The 23,839-nt window shown below is 37.9% G+C and overlaps 1 protein-coding gene across 1 annotated transcript in view; it reads right to left on the bottom strand.

The window, feature by feature from the left end:
- Positions 1 to 283: 283 nt before the first annotated feature.
- GPAT3 (glycerol-3-phosphate acyltransferase 3) overlaps positions 284 to 23,839 on the bottom strand; it is a 53,479-nt gene continuing 29,923 nt past the window's right edge. Inside the window, exons 3-12 of the mRNA XM_079920655.1 lie at positions 18,370 to 18,640; positions 15,059 to 15,133; positions 14,439 to 14,528; positions 13,126 to 13,219; positions 8,622 to 8,737; positions 7,719 to 7,774; positions 7,087 to 7,172; positions 6,097 to 6,225; positions 5,517 to 5,596; positions 284 to 1,499 (exon numbers count right to left, since the gene is read on the bottom strand). Of these exons, the coding sequence (XP_079776781.1) occupies positions 1,388 to 1,499; positions 5,517 to 5,596; positions 6,097 to 6,225; positions 7,087 to 7,172; positions 7,719 to 7,774; positions 8,622 to 8,737; positions 13,126 to 13,219; positions 14,439 to 14,528; positions 15,059 to 15,133; positions 18,370 to 18,640 (1,109 nt within the window). The 3' untranslated portion in view covers positions 284 to 1,387. The remainder of the gene's footprint in view (positions 1,500 to 5,516; positions 5,597 to 6,096; positions 6,226 to 7,086; positions 7,173 to 7,718; positions 7,775 to 8,621; positions 8,738 to 13,125; positions 13,220 to 14,438; positions 14,529 to 15,058; positions 15,134 to 18,369; positions 18,641 to 23,839) is intronic.

The raw sequence follows: 23,839 nt of genomic DNA, 5'->3' as shown, positions 1-23,839 counted from the left end.
CACCTGCAAAAGAACGGAATCCAAGGGTCAGAGTCCAGACAACTAGGCTAATAAAAAAAAAGAAAAAACACACCAAAACCAGCGGTTCATGTTTCTCATTTCCCAGATGTTCCAGCCCCAGAAAATCTAACTCTGTCATTGAAATGAAAAACAACAAACAATCCTTGTTTGTAATGGAAAAGAATTTAACTTACTCAAAATCAGAAGAGGGTAAGAGGGTAGAGGTGCAGGGAAAATAATGCAACAGACATTTAGAAATATAGAGTTTATTTATATTCACCGTAAGACAGTGTCACATTTTGTACATGGCTACCAGAAGAGGAATAACACTCTGATTGCACTAGATTGCTATCAATATTGCTTATTCTGCGGAGTCGGGAAACATGTATTTTCTCCTTTAAAAAACTTAAGGCTCAGTTTCCAAAAGGTAATTTTACCACTTATTTTCCTGTTTAAGGAACTGGGAAAGTTCTGAAATAAAGGACAAAGGGGTGGAGGAGGAAGGACAGTGCCACACACTTCACTCACTCCTACCCCCGCTGAAGACACTCAGTGTGATCTGTGGTTTTGTCAAAGGCTCCTCCTATCTGAAATGTGTTTAGTTACAAGATCAAACAAATCAGTAGATGGGAGAGGCCTTAGGTATATACCTTTAGTAAACAAACGGGAAAACTAAAAACTTCATCACTAGTTGCTGGCTAACGTATGTTTATTTTCAAGTTGCCTGCGGATAAGTGTGCACACATAGTCATGCGGACTCACTTTCCTTTGGTAAAGCTCACCAAACAGGATGTCTCTTCTAACACGCTAGTAAAAAATATTTAATTTCCTTTCAACTTTCAGATCAAGTGGCCACAAAGCTGTCCTTTCTCCTAAATACTGTCTTCCATTTTTCTTTTCAACCTTGTAGTAGAACAAAACCATGATAGTAACTCAAACTCGTGTGTAATCCCTGTTTCAGTGATTAAAGAGAGTGGGAGGAAAGAGCGTGAGAAAGCTAATCGTGAACAAAGTTTGGGGTATTTTCTTGAGAATTACCATATCAATGAGTTCTAAACACAACGAGTTCCCAAAGTGTTTTAGAAGCACATTTTCCTGTACAAATATTTCATTCAATCTACAATGACATAATCATTTTACAAAAGAGAATCTGTTCAAACTCAGTAAACTACCTTACAGTTCATGAGGCCAATGCTATAACAACAACAAAAGCCAAAAGGGCACCGTGGGTTCTGCCTCTGGCATCAAGAGGTAGAGACAATCACTGGGTAGAAAAGATTAACAATAAAAACAAAAACGGTAAAACAAAACAACACGCCCTCCCCCCAAAAAAATACTCCACCACATTCCATTTCTAAGGACTAGTTCTGGAAAGCCTGGGTGGCATTCAGTCTAATTCTGAGTTGAGAGATCCATTGCCCACAATCATCTTGCTGTAGTTCTTCTGCTGCTCTTCCTTAAAGGTGTCCTTCACCTTGGCTCTCTTCAGTCCTCCATCCCTGAGAACAGAAAGACAAATAAATAAAAGATACTCCCAGCAGCGATTTAAAAGTGTTACCTATTAATACACGCTGCACGGTGCCATGACATTTAGCAGCTGGTCAGAGATTAGGCAAAAAAACACTGGATTTGGAAGCAGAAGGAACCAGATTTCAATCTCTGCTCTGCCACTCAATCAGACTTGTGTTACTTTAAGGCAGGAACAATCTCTCTGATGTTTGATTAACATAAAACAATCTCTCTGCTCAGTTTCTTTTTATAAGTTAGGGCTGCTATATTCAATATTTGGATACTGTATTAAAACTAGGATTGTTTACCTATCTTTTTCCCCAAGGAAAGTAAAGTACTAGGTATTTTTAATCTAAATCGACCTATATCTTACTAGAAAGCCATATGAAAAATTTTAAATAAACACACAAGAAATGGCGAGGATACTGAGTATGTGTGGGTAAATTCCTTAAAGAGAAATGGGTTCATCATTATTCAAATCTAATCCTATGTCTAACAAATCATGTTTTGATTCAAACCACTATATTTCAAGTACTATAATCTTCCATATTCCAAAACAGACTCAAAATAAAACAAGCAACAAAAACATAAACTGCATTCAACCAATAATAGTGCCTATGTAAGCAGCATTCCTTAATTCAGAGCCTGTGAATCTTTGAACTCTCTCCAGGGTGGAGAAAACAGACCTGCCTGGGTTATAAGTATTCTGTGCGCACTTCCTTCTTTAGACAACACAAAGAAACAACAAGCTGGAAGAGCTGGAAGGGGACTGGACTGTCAGGGCCACTCTCTCTCTCCTAATCTCATGTTTTAGATTTTAACTCCTAGGAGAGCATGGACCAAGAACTTGCTTACTTTATACTCTGCCTGTTTAATTTTAACCCAGCTAAGCATGAATGTTTACCAAGTGCTCTCTAATGATGATGAATGGATCATAGGTTAGCCAGTGAACTCAATGCCATGAAGACAGTGACCTACAAACAGACGGCCGCCTGAGACAACTGCCATGTCCTGGCCTCTAAAGTCAAAACTAAGACACGGCCCACCAGGAGGTCCTCAACTTAAAAATAGACTTCGGTCCACAAATCTTCCAGGGGGTCAGTTGTAGGAAATTTCCATGAAATAAGGTTATAAGTTGTCGTTAGGTCTCCAGAATTGTCCACAAGAGCCTCTTTTATCCACATGAGCTGCCTCTAACTATTCAGAGCATCTTTGTGAATTCTGAATAGTAAGAACTAGGGAAGGGAGGGAGAGACAGAAGAAAGGCCATTCCTCCTTTCCTGAGGTCCAGGCCAAAGCAGATAAAAATTCACAGTCAGCAACATTTGTCCTTGAGCATCCTGACATTATTTTTACACAATTCTCCCTCCCAAGCACTCCAGTAAACCTCATGCTGCTCTGAGCACCCCAGCTGTGACTTGCCACCCCCAGAGACTTTAAAGTTTTACCTAATTCCCCTTTGCAATGACAGCAGATCTTAGCTCTTAAGGAGGGCAGTAGCCATATATAAAAGCCACTTTAAGATGACACAATTAAATTCTCATTTAATCTAGGGGGAAAAAAAATCTAGACATGTTAATTCATATCCAAATGACAAACACATCTGGAAAGGCAGTGAGCCTATTTTCTTTTTAAAGAAGAGGCCAGGTAATTAAAAGTAACTTTTTATTATCAAACTGCAGATGGCCTGATAAAAGGAAATTTTAAAACTCTGAGGATCATTTGTGCCATTTCGTTCAAGCCAATCTGACTGGGAGTCTGTCCTGGAGCTAACTCCCTTAGGTTATTTTTGTTTCGAAAGGGTTTCTTCCTTTCCTTGGTATCTGAGACTATAGATCCAAAGCTCTAAGCTTTTCATAATGGCTTCAGGGCAGGAGCGGGGCTGGGATGTCAGGTAAGAGGAAGGGGGATAAAGAGTAGAGAACAATGAACAAGGAAGAGGAAGCCCATTACACATATGAACATGGGTGGGTCACTAGGACATCTGTAAATTAGGACATTGGTAAGCCTGTCATTTCATGATGGTAGGATGTCTGCAATTTAGTTTCACATATTCCAGTTTAGAGAGTGTAATACAAATATTAGTCTTAACCTGTCTTAACCCTAGTCTTGACTTTAGGGCCCTAAAGTGAGTTGCCCTAAATCAAGAACTCATACTCCCAGAGTGGTCAACTAGGCATTTAATCAGAAGGCCACCCTCCAGAGGTGCCACTATAAGGTTTCAGCTATCTTGATCTCCCATCAACCTCCCAAGCTTTGTTAATTAGCATAATGAATTTTAGAAATGGGTTTTCACTGTAGAAATTAGGAGTTTGTTCATTAGCATGACAGATGCCAGAGACAGGCTTTCCTAGGTGAAATTAGTTGTATTCAAGGTATGTGAATGGATAAAATATTTTAGAGACATTCCCCACCCTTGCATTAAAGCGTATATAAGAATCTAGCCAGCCCTTCTTCAGGAGGCTTAATCCCTAAATAGTCCTACGTTCCTCTGCGGGTTCAGAAGGCTTTGGTTGCCTGGCTGACAGCCTGACTTGGTGAGCCACATCCTGCTCCTACAACATTGCCAAAATTGCCTCCGATGAACTTTTCAAACACCAAAAAGACAGCAGGACTTTATTACACTTACAGGACTTGAAGTATGGACTATTTTGTGCCAGTTTGCAAATCCTATGTCTGTGTGTGTGTAAGAATCAATCTCCTATTATAACCCTCACTGATACAGACTAAATGTTTGTGTGCCCCCCAATATTCATGTACTGAAGCCCTAACTCCCAATAATATGGCATTTGGAGATGGAGCTTTTGGGAGCTAATTAGGTTTCAATGAGGTCATCAGGGTTGGGCCCTCAAGATGGGAATAGTACCCTTATAAGAAGACACACCAGATCTTCCCTGGTGGCACAGTGGTTAAGAATCTGCCTGCCAATGCAGGGGACAAGGGTTCGAGCCCTGTTCCGGGAGGATCCCACATTCCGCGGAGCAAGTAAGCCCGCATGCCACAACTACTGAGCCTGCACTCTAGAGCCCGTGAGCCAAAACTACTGAGCCCATGTGCCACAACTACTGAAGCCTGCACGCCTAGAGCCCGTGCTCCGCAACAAGAGAAGCCACCGCAACGAAGAGCAGCCCCCGCTCACTGCAACTAAAGAGAAAAGCCCGTGTGCAGCAACAAAGACCCAACGCAGCCAAAAATAAATACATTAACTAATTAATTTTTTTAAAAAGACACAACAGAGAACTTCCAGCCTTCAGAACTGTGACAAAATAAATTTCTGTTGTTTAAGCCACCCAGTCTATAGTAGCTTGTTATGGCAGCCTGAGCAGACTAATACTCCCACCTACATTCAATCTTGCTCAAAGAAACAAAAAACTGAAGTCATAGATATCCATACCTAAAATATTTTGCTTATTTCCTGTCAAGTTTTTAAGTTTTCTTTAATATAGTTATAGCTGGAGTTAAATATGAACAAGTCTGTAAGTTGCCCCTTGCCTCCCAGGGCCCATTCCTCCAAATCCATTCTCACTTTCTTCTTCAGTGAAAGAACCCTAAATTTTAGCTTGACACGTGGCCATGCAGAACAAAGACTACATTTCCCAGATTCCTTTGCAGCAAGGTGTCAGTTCAAACAGATACAAGTGGAAGTGGCTTGTCCAATTTCCAGCCTGTACTCTTAAAGACATGAATGTGTCCTTCTTGTTTTAGTTCTTCCCTGCTAGCCATTTTGCTGTACTCACTGGGTAGAGGTGGAGCAGCCATCTTGGACCATAAAGTAGAAGCACACCAAGGATGGTAGACCAATACAGAATGAGCTGTTATAGCAGTCTAGACTGCCTATGTTTATGTATGGGAGATGAAATTCTCTCTTAGTTAAGCCATCGTTATGCTGTATGAGCCACTGTCAGTGTCAGCTAAATCTCCAGCTAACAAGCATAATAAATGACATTATTAAAATTGAGTTTTTTTAATTTAAAAAAAAGTGATAGTACTTCTGAAAAATTTCTTACCAGGGAAGCTCAGTCAACCCTCCTTGTATGGCAATAGCAGACTTAACCCGGTTAGCAAACTGGACTGCATCTTCTCCTTCCTGGAAAAAAACAATCACAAGTACTTTCTTAAGACAGAGTTTTCAAATAATGCTTTCAAATGTCTCACAATCATTTAGATTTGTTTTAAAGTATAAGATTCATATTTTAGTTCAAATATGCTCTATTCTGAATCATAGCAAGTATCATTTGTTCTATTAAGAAAATGCAGTGCTGTACTGTTTAATATTTTTATCACGTGTATATATGTTTATTATGCTCTATATTAGCCTTATTCAAGATACAAAATTCTACAATACCTGCAGGTTCAAGAAACCAATGGCAATTGTAAAAACTATTACGGAAAAGAGTCTCTGAATATAAAACCAGCTTGATTTTGAAGAGAGCTAGGTATATATACTTTTTAATGACTAATGCTGAGAAAGCAGAAAGTCCAACTGTAGCTAATGTGAGGAAGGGAGACACCCAGGTTTTCAGGTAAAGGTTTTCTTGCCTTTATCTGACTAGATAAAGCACCAAAGACCAGCTGTCTATGGCATACCTCTCTGGTCATGGGGGGCATGTACCACACATCACAGACAATTGCCCAGCTGGTCATCATTCGAAGCAGGTAGCTCACCATGTTGTATTTACTACTGTTCCAAAATGCATCACCAAACTGAGGATTATACTGAGAAAAGAGAAAAGAAAATGCATTCCAGTTAGGAATTAAGTGGCAGTTTCTCTTATCCATGTCAATGGATGATAAGCCAAACATCTCTATCAGACACCCCAAAAAAGAGAAGCTACTTTACTTGACAGAAAGGATCCAAAGAGCAAACTAGATGTAGAAAACAAATTTATGGTTACCAGGGGGTAAGAGGGGGAGAAAGAAATTGGAAGATTGGGGTTGACAGATATGCACTACTGTATATAAAAGAGTTAACTAATAAGGACCTACTGTATAGCACTGGGAACTCTACTCAATACTCTGTAATGACCTATATGGGAAAGGAATCTAAAAAAGAGTGGATATGTGTATTTGTGTAACTGATTCACTTTGCTATACACCTGAAACTAACACAACATTGTAAATCAACTATATTCCAATAAAAATTAAAAGAACAATTTAAAAAACTACACTCCATTAAAAATTTAAAAAACAAACAAACAAAAAACCCAAAGAGCAACCCAGGCCATATAACTCACCTGACTAGAGCCAGAGAGCACTGATACAGGAGGGTTATTGACATGACTCTTAAATATCTGTCTTCCCACTTAACTAGAAGGTGGGTGAAAGAAGGAACAGTATCTGTTTTGCTTATCATGGCGTCCTCAGTACTCAGACACTGGCCTGGCACACAGTACCACCCCACATATCTATATACATAACTCAGTAGAGAGAAAAAGTGATCAAGCAAATGGGGCAATTGGTCAATCTGAGTAAAGAGTCCACAAGTATTCCTTATTCTTGCAAATTTTAAGTTTGAAATTATATCAAAATGACATTACCAAGTCACTGCCCTCTTTTGGGGGGGTGAGGGCATTTTACCTTAATGGCAACTGGATATATGGTTCCTCCAATTTCAAAGCTTCCCTTTTTAAACATCATGACTGAAGTATTATTGATGCAAGTTCCTATAAGGAAATGGGAGAAGAGGGTGAATATTTTTTAAAGCAGCCATTTTTAAAATGAATCATTTTGATATAAAATAAGTTAAAATATTCAAGTCATATCAAATTACAGATTTTTTTAAAAAGAAAAAAAATTACAGATATTTTATTATCATTTTACAAATCAATTCCCGCTTAAGTAGTAGTAATTCGACAGTTCTAAGCAGGTTTAATAACGAACTTTTACTTTATTATTGGTTACTCTAAAGATACAATTTCCTCATGACAGGTGACAATTTCAGCACATCTTAAAATAAGGACTTTAAAAAGTTACGGACAATACCTTTCTAAGTTCATTACCCAGAAACAACTTTTAAGGTCAAAAAGGTACCAGGACTTCCATCAGATCTCAAAAGAAAGCAGGGAATTACTAGCTCAGAGGCCGTCCCATCCCTACAGGACAGCATAGATCTGAACTAAGAATGCCAATTCTAGAACAATCCAATTCCTCATATACTTTCGGTACTTGTTAGCAACTATAGCTTGGTAATAAGCACTGTCCCTTCTTACCTTCAGGAAAGATTAATATGGGTAATTTTTTCTTATCAGCAATATGTTCTCTTAGTCTGTGAAGAAACAAAAAGGATCAAAATTATACCATAAAAAAGAGAGAGGTGGGAATCCTTTTTGGTATTCTTTACTCTCTACTAACACAGATATACTTGTAAAGCAATAAGGAGGAAAGAAATAAGATACAAGTAAAGAAAATAAACTCAAGTTGGTCCCTTTCTAAAAAATGTGTAAAGGTTGGTAAAGCTGAGATAGAGAGATTACAGCTGCCAGAGTATATACTGCTGCTCAGTAATCTCAAGATGGGGAACAGTTTTCTAACCTTAAAGAGATTTCAACAGGTACTTTCCATTTTACTTTTAAAAGCATGGCCCACCTTCATCTTTACAGCAATGATCAGAGTGCCTTCAGTTAAAGGCCTCAGGTAAAAGCTGTTTCCAAACAAAGGTTTCTGGTAAGCAACTGTACCCCAAGCCCCAGGAGTTCCTTCTCCTGTTCCATAAATAGCATTAGCTCTGTCTGTCTCTACATGGATTTAAGTGATAACGGTCATTCAGCAAACACTTAATCCACCATCTATTTATTCAGCCAATGGTTACCAATTATTACCTTCAAGGTAGTAATTTTCAACTTTAAAAATTCAGTGACTGGACTATATCTAAGTCATGGCAATGTAAATGTATGGGCCTTCTAATCTCATCATGTATCCCACTAGGATTACAGAATTCAAAAATTTTAAAATCTAGCTAAGACAGGTGATTCACCAGAAAAGGCCAACCACAAATAGAGCTCCATATGTTTTAGTTTTAACCTTTAGTACTGCTCTGCCTTCTTTGGCAGGAAGACCAAGGCTTGAAAGATTTTATGCTACCCCAATGGATACTGTGTAATGATGCTGCTTACCTCTTAGTAACCAGGTGTCGGTCCTTCATTTCTGAGCGTTCAAACCAGACATGTGGACAAGACTTGACCATAGCTCTCTGAATAATTCCCATCAATCCACCATGAACCTGGCCAACCTAGAAGGACCATGAGAAAAAAATGCAAAGGCATAGCTGTCCAAAGAAAGCCTTTTTTTCTTTTTAGTACCAGTAAGTTCCTATTCCCCACTCAGAGAAAAGATTGGCCTTCTTCTACTGATTGAAGTTCTTAGTCTGTTCAAAGGACATGACTGGCCAAATATTAGCACAAAGTATTCTTAGTAGCGCCTTTGAATTTTAAGCTATGTTGCTATACTAGCTTTACTCTAGCTTTAAAAAGTAGAGGTCTTTCAACTCAGCCAAGATAAGGGAAATACAAATTAAAACTACACTGAGGGACTTCCCTGGTGGTGCAGTGGTTAAGACTTCACACTCCCAAGGCAGGGGGCCCAGGTTCGATCCCTGGTCAGGGAACTAGATCCCACATGCATGCCTCAACCAAGAGTTCGCATGCCACAACTAAAGAGCCCAAGTGCTGCAACTAAGGAGCCCACCTGCTGCAACTAAGACCCGGCACTACCAAATAAATAAATAAATATTAAAAAAAAAACTACACTGAAATATGATTTCTGACCATTCAAATCAACAAAGATTCAAAAGCTTGACAATGCGCTCTGAGCCAAGGCTGTGGGAAACAGGCACTCTCACACATTGCTTGGGATGAGGAGATTATAACACCCATAGCAGGAAATTTGGCAAATTTATCAAAACTACATATACATTTATCCTTCAACTCAATAATTCCAGTTCTAGGAATTTACCCTGAAGATATAGCTCCAACAAAATGGAAATATATATGCACAAAGTTATAACTGCATTATTTGTAATTGCGACATATTGGAAAATACCTAAATGTCCAAACATAAGAACTTAGATGAATAAACCATGGTACATGCACACAATGGAGTACTATACAGCTAGGAAAAGAATAAGGTTGATCTCTATGACTGATAAGGAGTGATTTCTAGGAGATATTGTTAAGTGAAAAAAACAATTGCAAAAGAGCAAATAAAGTATGCCACTTTTTGTGTTAGATGGAAGGGGAAATATACACATGTATTTGTTTACCTCTACAAAAAGAAAACATATGCAAAACCAATGTAGTTGGAAACCTACAAGGATAGGAGGGAATGGGGTAGAATGGACATGGGTGGAGTGACTTCTATGAGTGTAGTTTTCTGTCTAGTTTTGACATTTCAAAACATATTAATGTCTCACAAATTTAAAAAATAAATCAAAAAGGATGCAACTAGCAAAATGAAAGCAAATTTAAACAAATGAACCCAACTGTATTTCAAATGAATAAAAGAACACTGAAGGAAGGGGGAGGAAAAAAAAATCTAAGAAATTTACAAAGATAGTATTTGACCACATCTGCTCCATCTTGGGTGGGGTACCAAGAAATGCAAAATACCCTGATTCTTTTTACAACATATTTTTCTTTTTGTAGTAAAACAGGTGAAGCAATCCTGAAGCAATTTTAGATGTATTATAGGATTGAGAAAATGAGTAAACATGTTGATATTGTTGGGAAAAAGGGTATTCACTGTGAAGAAAAGGGAGATACAAATATAGGTTGCAGAAAACTAAGAAAGAACTTGATGAACTGAATGAATTGTTACAGACTCAGATTTCTAATATTATATTAGTATTACACATAAATATGACATATAAACATATTAAAAGTAGAAATATTTTACACACATTTTTACATAGAGAGAGAGAAAGCAGCACATGAGAATGTAAATAATAAAGCATGGCACAAAATGTTACCAACAGGTACATGTGGATAAAGGGCATATGGATGTTCCATGCAACATTCTTATTATTACAATTTCTCTCTAAGTTAGAAAATATTTCTAGATTTTAAAAAAAAAGTAGAGAGCTTTGTTTAGGAAGAAAAAAAAATTCTGAAAAGGCACTAAGAAGAGATCTTGATGTATAGTTTATATTTAGCCAAAAGAGGACAAATACAACCTCTGGAGGTTAGCTGTACAGTTCCTCCCACTTCTGCCCTCTGCTGCCTCTGATATAAATCTGGTTGGCTTAGAAAGGATGGAGATGGGGGGAAGGGGTTGTGGGACAAAATAGTTGAAGAGGATTAAGAGGTACAAACTTTCAATTATAAAATAAATAAGGAATGGTATGTAATATACAGCATAGAGAATATAGTCAATAATGTTGCAATAACTTTATATGGTGGCAGATGGTTACTAAACTTATAGTGGTGATTAATTCATAATGTATATGTGTTGAATCACTATGTTGTACGCCTGAAACTAACATGACATTGTACTCAACTACAATTAAAAAATTAAAACTAAAAAAATAAATAAATAAATCCAAATGGCTTTTGGTTTCTATCACTCAACCCATCAGAAAGTTCGCAGGTTCTATGCTTTTCTAAGCCTTGGCTAATACTGTAACTTATACAATTGTATACTGCACCTGTAATTGCAGTTATATATGATCAAGAAGCATGGAAAATGCTAACAAAATTCTGAGGTCTTCAGTCACAAATGAGTTATACTCAACTCTTTGTTGACCAGGACAGGGAATGAATATTGTATCAGAAACACAAAATCATGATTAGGCAAGTTGGTTAAGACGCTTGAACCTCTGCTTTCTCAACTACAACATCTCAGCCCTAACCCCTTTGGATTACAGGGAAGGTCAAACACAATGGATGTGAACGTGCTTGTCCACATAAATGCAAGGAATTATTATATACACCCAGAAATGGGTGGGGTCTATCCAGGATTGTTAACATGAGGGTTTCTGGACGGGCTTTCTGGCGTCTCTGGATGGGCTTTCTGGGATCCATAAACATCTTGAAATTATACACAAAATTTTGTTTGTATGATGCAAATGTATGTTGTTGTTTTTCTAAAAAAAGGATACATAAATATTAACTGATTGCTAACCTAAAAAAGGTTAAGAACTACCAATTCCCATTAAGTCTTTTCAGAGTGGTGGTTAAAGCTTCCTTAAATTCAGAAAGAGCTCCACAACTTAGAGAAATTTAATAACATGTTAAAATGTGTTTGCCCAAGAGTTATATATATGAACTTGTGTCTTAGATTAAATATCTGGCAATGAGCTAGGAGCTTTTACAAAGGTCTTCAAACCCCCCTCAATGACTTGTATAAGCCACAGATTGTCAGCTACCAACACACATGCCAGCACTCCCTACTTGCCTATCTGCAGCAGACCCTTAAATCAACAATGGCTCCCTTCATATGCCTTCCTTTCCAGGAAAGCACACCAGACCATGAGTATCAGTCATAGGAGGAGGGGACTCAGAGGTACAAACTACTATGTAGAAAATAAATAAGCTACAAAGATACATTGTACAGCACAGGGAATATAGCCAATATTTTATAATAACTATAAATGGAGTATAACGTTTAAAAATTGTGAATCACTATGCTGTACACCCGAAACTTATATAATACTGTACATCAACTATACCTCAAAATAAATAAATAAATTAAATAACGGCTCCCTTCAAATGCCTTCCCAGGAAAGCACACCAGACTATGACTAACAGTCACTAGAGCTGACACGTGAAATAAAATCCATCTGTTCTCTCTGAAGCGCAAGCCACCACCATGAGATATGAAAAGAAGATTCCCCAGGATTCCTCTCTCATTATTCTATTCACACATCAGTTTAGGGCATATTTACCACCAGCAGGAAAGAACATCTTTAGTGATCCTCCAAATAAAAGAGAGGAAGAAAATCTTGACAAGTTCTTCAGGGTGACAGAAAACACCCTTTGAACTGAAAACATGCCAGAAATGCCACAAAAAGGTCTTGTGAGGTGTCTGATTTTTACTGTGGACTTTGTGGTTTGTTGATGGGTTTTTTTCCTTTTCTTTTCTTTTGCGGCTGTAGGCAAGAACTGAGAAAGGCAATGTGGTATATATATCTGCCTTCCTTGCTCGACCTTCATTAAAGGGACAGGGTTTTTTTCTTTAATTGCATATGACTCCCTGAAGGGAGACAGAACTAATTGGCTGGTAAGGGATTTGTACAGTTCTAAGGAGGAAGATTTTAACATCTCAAAGTGTCATTAAACATTGCAGGGATTTTTTTTTTAACTTTTTTTATTGCTTGTTAAACATTGCAGGGATTTTACAAGCAAGATGGTATCAACTTTATAAAGTCCAATCATGCTCAAGTATGTCTACATTTCATTAAGTTAATTTCTTACTACCTTAAATATAATGGCTGTTTTCCTTCTTTTTCTTGCACTATATATTCCTCATGTAAATATATTAATATTGATAACTTATATACTTACATAGTATAACACGTCACTTTCTAATATAAAACTAACTTTCTAATTTGTGCCAAAATAAAACAAAAGTTTGAACAATCCACAACACATGCAATTACTTGAAATATCAACGCGTTGTTCTTACCATAGCATAGCACCCATCCGTTGTCAAGATCAAAACATCTATCGGTGAAGTATGGTTGGCAACACAAATGCCTCCCTTCTGGGGTCTGTACTGCCTGCAATTACAAACAACGGTTAATACTAAATCTTGAAAAATGGGCACTATTTTGCAGAACAGCATGTAGAAATTCACGCTATTTTGTTTTTAAAAGTACACTAAAAAAATAAAGTTTCAAAGTATACGGGTTCATCTTAAAAAGGTTGTCTCCAGGCAGTATGATGGGAGGGGGCTAAGAGTATAGGAGGAGGGGCCCATGATTTTCCCTTTACATACATTTATATCACTTTTCTGTAATGATCATATTGTCCTTTTATGATGAAAAAATAATTTTAAAACATTAGACTGAATTACAAAGATTCCATAACTTTAATAAACTTTGTGATATGTAAGTTTTACTTATTTTACCATAAGTATTTTCACATTATTTCAATCTTCATAAGTATCACTTTCAGTGGCTTCAGGATGATCCAGAGTAAATTCACTGTAGTTTCCTCCCTCCTATCCCCCTAAAACAGAGGTTGGCAAACTCTTCTTATCACAGGCCAGAGAGTAAATACTTTAGGCTTTACAAGCCAGCCAATCCCTGTCAAAACTCCTGGACTCTGTGGTTTTGGCACAAAGGCAGTAACAGATAATACCTAAATGAATGAGCATGGCTGTGTTCCAATAAAACTTTATTTACAAAAATCAGATGGCAGGCCACATTTTGCCTACAAGCCCATAGTTTAGTGTGCCAACCTCTGTCCTAAAGTTCAAATGGTATTTCACACTAATGAAGCAAAGTGGTTTTCTTTGGACCCATACAGAGAAGAAAGCGAACCAAGTGCATAACAATGTTAGTATGTTTTCCTTAAAATTAGAAGTAATTCTACAATAAGTTGTGAACTCCTCTCCGTGTAATTAAAGCTCCTTTTCTGTAGAAGATGTTTCCTCTAATCATACTTTTCACAAAACATTTTCTTCTAATCCTCACCCCAAAACTAGCTATCTATTTTACATTTGGTAGTGTATATATGTCCATGCCACTCTCTCACTTCGTCCCAGAATGTCCTCAAGTCCATTCTCTACGTCTGCGTCTTTATTCCTGTCCTGGCCCTAGGTTCTTCACAACCTTGAAAAGTGTTTTTGTGCACTGTTATGTCTGTGACGCTCTAAGCAGTAGGGATGAACACGCTGAAAATACTCTTATTTCACCTGCTTCCTCCCACCCACTACTGTCAATCACATGCTGATTTACTTAGAGAAAGGCTGGCAGGAAGCCAGCAAATACTCACTTGTTATGATAATGAATGGTACCAGAGAGGGCACGAACACAGATCCTGCAGCAAGTCAGGTGCACCAGTTCACTCAGCCGGTTTCTGAGACTGAAGGAAAGAGAAAACATTTTATTGTGCAGCTCTGGGCACTCCTAAGAAACAATACAATAAAAGCTTCAATGTGCTCCTTGACAGCAGCATACAGTTCAATTCTCACTGTCTCGCTGAGGAATTTAGGACAAAACTCTAATGGAAAATAGCTTCCACCCTGACCAACGATAAATCCTGACCAAGGACTAGCATGATAAAATTCCTGCCCAAGAAAGCTGAAGCTTCTTTGGTCTCAGCCTCATTAGCTTGACAATACTACAAGACTCTCTTGCTTTCCTTGAGTCCCTCAGTCCATTTGCTTCCTTCTCTTCATTTCCCCTTTTGAAAAGCAACTTCTGTCAATTTAAATGTAAGCATCATGGGAAATCAAATAAGTACTATGAAGATGAAGTGAGTGGCATTTTAATACGCGTGCTGAGGTCATAAACTTGACGCAGTACATAGGAATCACACAAATATTCTCTTTGTGGACACAGCTAAGAAAACGGACAATCCTATTAATGGCTGGGAGGAAGGAAACAGTTCACCTGCTTTCTGGCAGCTGTCCAACCAGGGTAGTTCCTATAACTAAAAAACTGATCCCAACGAAAGCCAAGGTAACCCTGAAAAGGAAAAGAAACAGTAATGCAAAACCTAGTTGAACAGTAGGGGGAAAAGGGAAGGAATATAAAGTTCATAAAAAATTAAACTGTAAATAACTTGAGGAGCATCTACGCTATGCAATATGATGCAGCCATTCAAAGAATCGGGCAAATCTATAGATTCTGACATGGAAGAATGGTTCTTTGTACATTTTGAGAAAAAAAAAAAGAGCAAACTTCAAAATAATGTGTAGAGTATGATACCATTTTCAAAATAACACCAAGCACATAACCAGTCTATAGATGCATATAGCAGGCCTGGAAATTTGTTCACAAAACTGCCACGTTCAATCTATGCAATCATCAAAGGGTTAAGTGGGCTAGTGAAGAGAATAAAAGTCTTGCCCTTCTGCTTTTCTGAAGTATTTTTAAAAATTTTTAAAAATATACACATATTAACTTCTTTTTTTTTTTTTTTTTTATGCGGTATGCAGGCCTCTCACTGTTGTGGCCTCTCCTGCTGCGGAGCACAGGCTCCAGACGCGCAGGCCCAGAGGCCATGGCTCACGGGCCCAGCCGCTCCGCAGCATGTGGGATCTTCCCGGACCGGGGCACGAACCCGTGTCCCCTACATCGGCAGGCGGACTCTCAACCACTGCGCCACCAGGGAAGCCCTTAACTTCTTATATAATAAAAGAGTTTTATGCTGTATAAAGGAGTCATTTCAGGTTGAAAGTAGTTAACTTACTTTGTTTGAGATACTTTGGTGTGGCATGGTGAGGTTGTAAAAGGAAAATACCTTGCAAAGGTCTGAAAATAACTTGTTTTTCTATGCTTTTTAATGATGGGGGGAAAAGGGCACAATTCAAATTTTTCTCAAAGAAATTTATAGCAAATGACAAGAAAGTTTTACTTAAAGGCTCTTTCATAATAAGAGCACCAAGTTATATCACCATGTAGGAATCCTTCCATGCAAATCTAAGTGTGGTTCCTTTGTGTGGTTCTAGATAGCTCAGAAGTTAATAAACAAGGTGACAGACAATATCTCTCATTTCCACAGACACTTTCTCATTTTTGAAAAATGCTTTTACTTCCAAAAGGAAAGAGTCATTCTTAGAAATGTAAATAGAATTACTCAAAAAGAAAAAGCTGAGATTTTATACCTTTCAAAATAAATGGGGCTTCCTTATAAAGGCCTTGTTAAGTTGTTAAACCTTGTTAAAGTCTTGGTTTAACACCTTTTGACACAGCGATTTGAAGGTCTGATTCAGTTTTTCTTTGGATGCCATATTTTCATGTCAGTCACTAACGCAATAACTAAATGACTGCTTAATCTCATCCATCGATTACACAAAAGTTTTAAAATAATGTTGTGCCATCTTGTCCTAATGAGAATCACTTGTTCCTACACATTAAATCAGAAGAGGTTATATATTTTAACATGTTTAACAACTGGGTTCAAAACTATTGAACATTTTTATTTGCTAAATTAACAGAAAATTCTGTTTTCCAGTCTCAGTGAGCCAACATGAGAGTTCTCACAGATGACACAAGTTTTCTGCCACAATCTGTGTTGCTTAAGAGCTTTACTGAGATACAATTCACATGTCATACAATTCACCATTTAAAGTGGCAATTCAATAGTTTTTGCCACATTCACAGAGTTATTCAACCATCAACACAATTTTAGCACAATCTGTTTTTTAAATGCTCACTTTGCAGCAACTGCTTCTTTTAGAAAGCATTTACAAAGCAATTCTTTCCCATGAAGAGTATGTACTAAGAGTAGGAGCCTCAATTCTGCCATTTTCTTCTTGTTCTTGGCTGCTTATATTACTGGATTATCCTAAATCTGTGGTTTCTTTGCAAGAATCTTTTATGTCACGTATCTATTTCATGAGCATTAATTTAAACTAGATAATAGAATCATATCACTATTTGGTGGGTACCCCCAGCAAGTGAAAGCTAAACATATGAGGGCATCTCAAGTACTCTGGGCTGTAAAATCCTCACTCTTTCTTCAGGTTGCCTTGGATACGGTGCCTGACCCATGGACCAAGTGAAGATGTAAGAGCTCATCTATATATTCAACTTTACTGAAATTTCATTTCTTTATAAGAATAAAAATAAAATCAATGGAAGCACTAATTATAAATAGACTAGAAACTTCTAATAAATAAAAGCTGAAACATTTCCCAAACACAACAATGGATAATCTTGTGCATCCCCAGAGTGCATGAACCCCACTTTGGGAACACTGGCTTAATGTTCAAGCAAGTGTGTCCTAATTTCACTTTGTTATCACAGCTGAAATGATTCTCCAAAGACATACCGCAACATCTACACAGTGGCAACATGAGCACAAGAAAAGAGAGAGAGCTTCTTAGAAATGTGCCTTTGCCTACACTTAAGCAATCTCTTTCCGCATAATAAATCGGAATGAGGCAAGGATAGGCCACCCTAGGGATGGTAAAGAGGTTTCAACTCATGTGCCAATTTTAGTCGGCTGGAAGCAATTGCCTGGAAGGCTGTATTGAGAGCACACCAAGGCCATGTCCAGGGAAATGAAGCAAGACAATCAACAGCAATATCATGCCTGGCACCCGTGCTACTACCTGCCATCACCACGCTAAACAGACCATAACCACTTCATCCCACTGCCCAGTGTCACCTCTTCAACTCACAATCCACACTGTGGCTCCAGTAAACTGGGCTTTGAGGCTACTTCCTCATGAGGGAGCACGCAAACTCAGAACCAAAACGGGGCCCAACTGGTGAACTTTTAATAAGAAAAGTGAGTGATCAAAATTGAACTAGGTGGAACAAATTCACCTTTCCAAATATCCCTCTCCTGTGTGGTAACCACTCTGAGGAATTTTTTTTCTCCTGTGCAGCTATGAATGGCTACAGACCAGCAAAGAGAGGCAGTCACAGTTTGGATGACACTCTGGTGAATGTGAAACTGTAAATACTCTCTCTTCTTTTTTCTAACTTCCTTTTTCTATCCATCCTCAAATTTTCCATGACTGAAAGAGCAACATGGATGCAGTTAACATATACTGGATTCTGAATACACACTTCCATTTGGGAAAAATGTGAGAGAATAATATGTTTTTGTGGAGGTCACGTTTAGTGGTGTTTTCTAAATGGGAAGGGGTGGGTTAGTATCATTAATACTCTCAGGTGGCCATTACATACATGATTTAAAAAGAAAGCTGAACCAACTGTACCATCAAGTTACTGGGCAGGAGACGTACCTCAGAGGTAGTAGGACACAGTAGCGCACTATGACGCCCAGCACCCACACCATGGTGAGCTTCGGACTGATGTACTGGAAATTTACATTGGTCCTTGTGAGGAGATTCCATGACACTAGCTCCTCTGAGGAGAACCTCTGGGTCACTTCGTCTTCCACAATGGCTTCCAATCCCTTCTTGGAGAAATAAAACACGTCAGACAGCTCAAAGTCCCTTCCTCGCAGACCAGACAGCCCTTTTTCCATGGGTGACTCATCTCTTTGGATAATACCTTAAAAGAAAGCATCAGGACATGAGAAAATGCCATAGGACAGAAGAACAACTGATCAAAGAGGCTACTTTAACTGTGCAGAAGACAAATAACTCTAATGGGTAACATGAAGCAGATTTCAGAAATAAAAGACAAGCAACTGAAGTGGGAAAAGAGGTAAAAATCCCTGAGTCTGCATGAAATGGCTTCTACCCAATGATTTCAATTCATTACAGAGGAATTTGGTCCTCAATAACCCTTTTGCTTGCATCTTCTCCCTACGAATCATTAGCAAAAGAACTCACAGAAACAAACTCTCCCCAAGTATAAATCTAGACTGTGTAGAAACAAATTTATGTTTTCCCCAGATAAAAACTATAAAGCCATAAAGCAACCAAAATGGCAGAAGGTATTATCACAAATAGCAAAAGTTTGATGTTTTTAATATGTAAAAATTATTTAATAAGAAAAACATAGGCTCCTGCAAAAAAGTAAGCAAAGTTCATGAACTGAATTCATAGAAAAAAGATAAATAGTTAATAAATATTTCAAAGCCTTTTTACTAGTAATCAAAGAAACATGAATCAGACAGAGTGGCCTATTTGCATGATCAAATCAGCAACATGTTTCTTTAATGATAAAGTTCAAAGACAGAAATGACACAGGTACTCTCATACTCAATTTGTACGAGTGTGGAACTGGGAGCAATTTTGTCAAAATCTGTTTGGCATGAAGAAACTAAAAGTAGTTTTGCTGATGAGTCAATAATTCCAATTCTAGGAACCTGTCATAAGAAAATAATCAGAAACGCAGGCAAGAGTGTTCACTGTAGCATTTTCATTATAATAGATCCAGACAGGGACTTCCCTGGTGGCACAGTGGTTAAGAATCCGCCTGCCAATGCAAGGAACATGGGTTCGAGCCCTGGTCCGGGAAGATCCCCCATGCCGTGGAGCAACTAAGTCCAAGCACCAAAACTACTGAGCCTGTGCTCTAGAGCCCGCGAGTCACAGCTACTGAAGCCCGCATGCCTAGAGCCCGTGCTCCACAACAAGAGGAACCAACGCAATGAGAAGCCCTTGCTCACCGCAACTAGAGAAAGCCCGCTCGCAGCAATGAAGACCCAATGCAGCCAAAAGTTAATTAATTAATTTTAAAAAATAGACCCAGACAATGAGATATAGTATATCCATTAATAAAAACTATAATGTTAAGTGAAAAAAGTCAGGATCTAAAACTATGGTTTACTCTTAACTCTATGAAATATATATATAGTAAAAATGTCCAGAAGGAAACATTAAGTGGTTATCTCTGGGCAATAGGACTAGGTTTTCCTCTTTATACTGTTATTGTATTTTCCATAAAGAAAATAATTCAAAGATTTTTTAAAGTAGCATAAGTTTAGTAGATTGAAAAATGACTACTGCCACCCAGTTCTACCCACTGAATAAAAATAATAGATGAGAAGATCTTCAAAATAAAAAGTAGCTATATAAACAGTGACATGGCTATCCATTTGTCCCTATGGGGCATATCACAAATGAATTTACTTCTTACATTAATTAGAAAAGTCAAGAATTAAGACATTAAGTTCCCTGAAAGAAGATCCCCTTTGATTTTCTCATTTTTCAGTTTACTAGGAAATCAATGAGGAAAGTGGAGACAGCTATGTTATCTACCCTCTGGAGAACTTAGATGTGCCTCTGTAGGAGGAGCTGTAATATACCCATTTTTTGAAGGAATGGCAGCATAATGCACTGGAGTAGAAAGTGAAGAGGATCTGGAATCCAAAGTCAAGTTCTGTTAGGACAACCACCAGCTTGCTCTATGACCAGGGGTAACCAATAAGTCACCTCACTTGGTGTCCTCCTTTATAAAATGGGGGGCAGGGGGCTGGGAAAGTCCTTACAAAGGCTAAAGTTTTCTGATTTTACTTTTGAGTTTTCTGGTGGGTTTTGTTTGGTTTTGCCCACATGCAAAGCTAATACCTAACCACCTTAAGAAGGCCAGCACTAAAGTAAGTTCTTGAATGATCATTAGATTATCTTTTTCAGTAGTGTACTCCAAGTGGTTTAATCTCTCCTCATCTCTGCAAAGGGTTTAATCAGTATTAGAAAATAAACCAAATAGTTTTGCTACTGAATTACCCTCTTGCTCTGTAGGTAATGTAGTACCACTGAGAGCAGGTTACTCAATCCAAGCACTGGCCAATATTTAGCAGTGCAAGAGTTTCATTATTTAGCAATGTATAGACTTTTTTTTATTAAGTCTAGAAGGGAAGAGAAGAACAGTTACTTGGGAAATCGCTGAATGAAATACACTGGAGACAGGAGACTGCCCTTCTAAAAAAATAACCTTTTTCAGAAGGACCAGAGATAAAAATACAAGTTCAAGTTGCCTAATATTATTTAACTGAGCCAGGAGAGAAGAGATCTGTAAACAGAAGCCAACCCCTTAGCCACTACACATTTGATGTGCAATGTTTTCTCTGCCCTCTGACCTACTTTATTCTGCGTAACTCAAATAAAATATAACTCAATTTTATATTTTCCTTAAGCCTCTTTTGAAAAGTGTGTGGGTAACTGCAATGTGAGTAACTGACAAAGGATTCATTTCCAGAATATATTAACATACAAAAAATTAATAAGAAAAAGTCAAAGAACTCAGTTTAAAAAATGCTTAAGTATATGGCAAGGAATTCATAAAAAGAGTAAGCCTTAATGACTTACTTACTTTTAAATAAACATTTAAAACGATGTTCAGCTTCTCTATAATCAGAGAAATGCAAAAACCACAATGAGATACTATTTCATACCCATGAAGACCGATGGAAATTTTTAATTGAATAATATCAAGTGTTGGTAAAGACCTGGGACAATGGAATGTAATTAGCACAACCACACTAGAAAACAATTTGGCACTGTCTAGTAAATTTAAAGATATTCACAGCCCAAGACCCAGCAACTCTACTTCCAGGTACACCGCAGGAAGATCTGCGTTTAATAATTGCAAATATACAGAAAAACTGCAGTGATGGTTCACTTTACCCAGATCCACGAACTGCCAACGTTTTGTCACATTTGCTTTACTGTCATATCTCTGTATGTATAAAACAATACTATTTTCTGAACCACTTGAGAATAAATTGCAGACATCATGCCCCTTACCCCAAATATTTCAGCATAGATTTACTTAGGACATGGAGCTTCACTTACTTAACCACAGTACTTTTTTTTTTTTTTTTTTGGCCTTGCCGCGGCGCTTGCGGGATCTTGATTCCCCAACCAGAGATTGAACCAGGGTCCTAACTGCTGGACCACCAGGGAACTCCCATAACCACTGTACAATTATCAAAATGAGGAAAGTTGACATTACTGCAACACTAGTATCTACAAACCTTATTCAAATTCTAACAATGGTACCAATATCTTTCACAGCACTTTTTTCCTGGTCCAGGATTCAACCCAGGATTGTACAATACCTTTACATGTCGTCTCTGTAGTCTCCTATTACATGAAAAGTTTCCTCAGCCTTTCTTTGTTTTTCAAGATACTGACATTTCTTAAGAGCACAAGCCATTTATTTTGTAGAATGTCTCAATCTGGGTTAACGTGATGTCTCTTCATGCTTAGATGCAGGTTGTCCACTTTGGGCAGGAATACTATGTAAGTGATGCTGTATCCTTCTCAGTGCATCCCATGGGGAGGCACTGATGTCACTTTGTCCCATGATTTGTGACGTTTAATTTTGACCACTTGGTTTAAGGTAGTCAGTGCTTACAGGGTTCCCCCACTGTGAAGTTACTATTTTTCTCTTTTTGATTAATAAATGGATAATTATTACCTATAGGTATCTATAAAAGGGAGATGCTTTGAAACTACGGAAATATCCTGCTCCTCACACTTTCACCCCAAATAAATTGGTATTATGTCTTTTTTTTTTTTTTTTTTTTTTTTGCGGTACGCGGGCCTCTCACTGCTGTGGCCTCTCCCGTTGCGGAGCACAGGCTCCGGACGCGCAGGCTCAGCGGCCATGGCTCACACGCCCAGCCGCTCTGCGGCATGTGGGATCTTCCCGGACCGGGGCACGAACCCGCGTCCCATGCATCGGCAGGCAGACTCTCAACCACTGCGCCACCAGGGAAGCCCTATGTGTCTTTTAAAATAGTATTTTCTCTCTCCTTCATTCCTTCCACATTTATTATTTGGTATTCCAGTTTAAGGAAGAGCTTTTCCTTATATTCTAGAGAGCTTCTTATAAAATTGTGCACAAACAGGCATATATAAGAACATCTTGCCACATTGTTTATAATAGCAAAATAGTGGAATCAATACGAAGGTTCATTCAATAGGTGCATATACAGCAATGTACACAAATATCGGGACTTCCCTGGAGGTCCAGTGGTTAAGACTCTGCGCTTCCACTGCAGGGGGCACGGGTTTGATCCCTGGTTGGGGAACTAAGATCCCACATGCCACCCACATGGCGTGGCCAAGAAAAATTTAATTTAATTTAATTTAAAATATATATATACAAATATCGAATCACTATGTTGTACACCTGAAACTAATATAATGTTATATGTCAATTATACGTAAATAAATGGAAGCTCATTTTTAAAAATGGATGTATGAAGTATATACTACACAGCAGTTAAAAGAAATTAACTAAAATTTACCAAATTAGATAATACACAAATATCAGAAGGAACAAACATTTCAGAGTAATATGTGAAAGGTGATATTTTTATAGAGTTTGAATAATGCAAAACAATAAATACTATGTATTGTTTAAGAATACATACATGTATAGGGGAAGTATGAAAATATGCATAAAAATAATAAACATCAAAATCAGAGTAGTAGTTTCAGGTTTGGCAGGGCAATGGAATCAGGGAGGGATAAACAGGAGAATTTGTTTTGTAAAGCTTTATTTATTAAATTAGGTGGTGGCTACACATGTGCTATAACCAAGAAAAAGAAAAAGAAAAGTTACATGGAACTGACAATTGTTCCCAAGATGAAGCTCTATATTGTAAGAGAGCAGGTACTAGCTTAAGAGCTCTTTAATAAGGCACACAAAATCTGAAATTAGGTATTATAAAATTAGATGTCAAAAGAAGCACTACTGAATTTATAATGTTACTTCCTTCTTAAATATTGACTACTGGAGGGTCAGAAATACTGACTGAATTCACCCTAAGTATGAACTTCTAACAGG

This window comes from Stenella coeruleoalba, assembly GCF_951394435.1.
Source record: "Stenella coeruleoalba genome assembly, chromosome: 4".
Lineage (NCBI taxonomy): Eukaryota > Metazoa > Chordata > Mammalia > Artiodactyla > Delphinidae > Stenella > Stenella coeruleoalba.
Note: the sequence above shows the minus strand (reverse complement) of the source record. Positions and strands in the feature narration are given on the sequence as shown.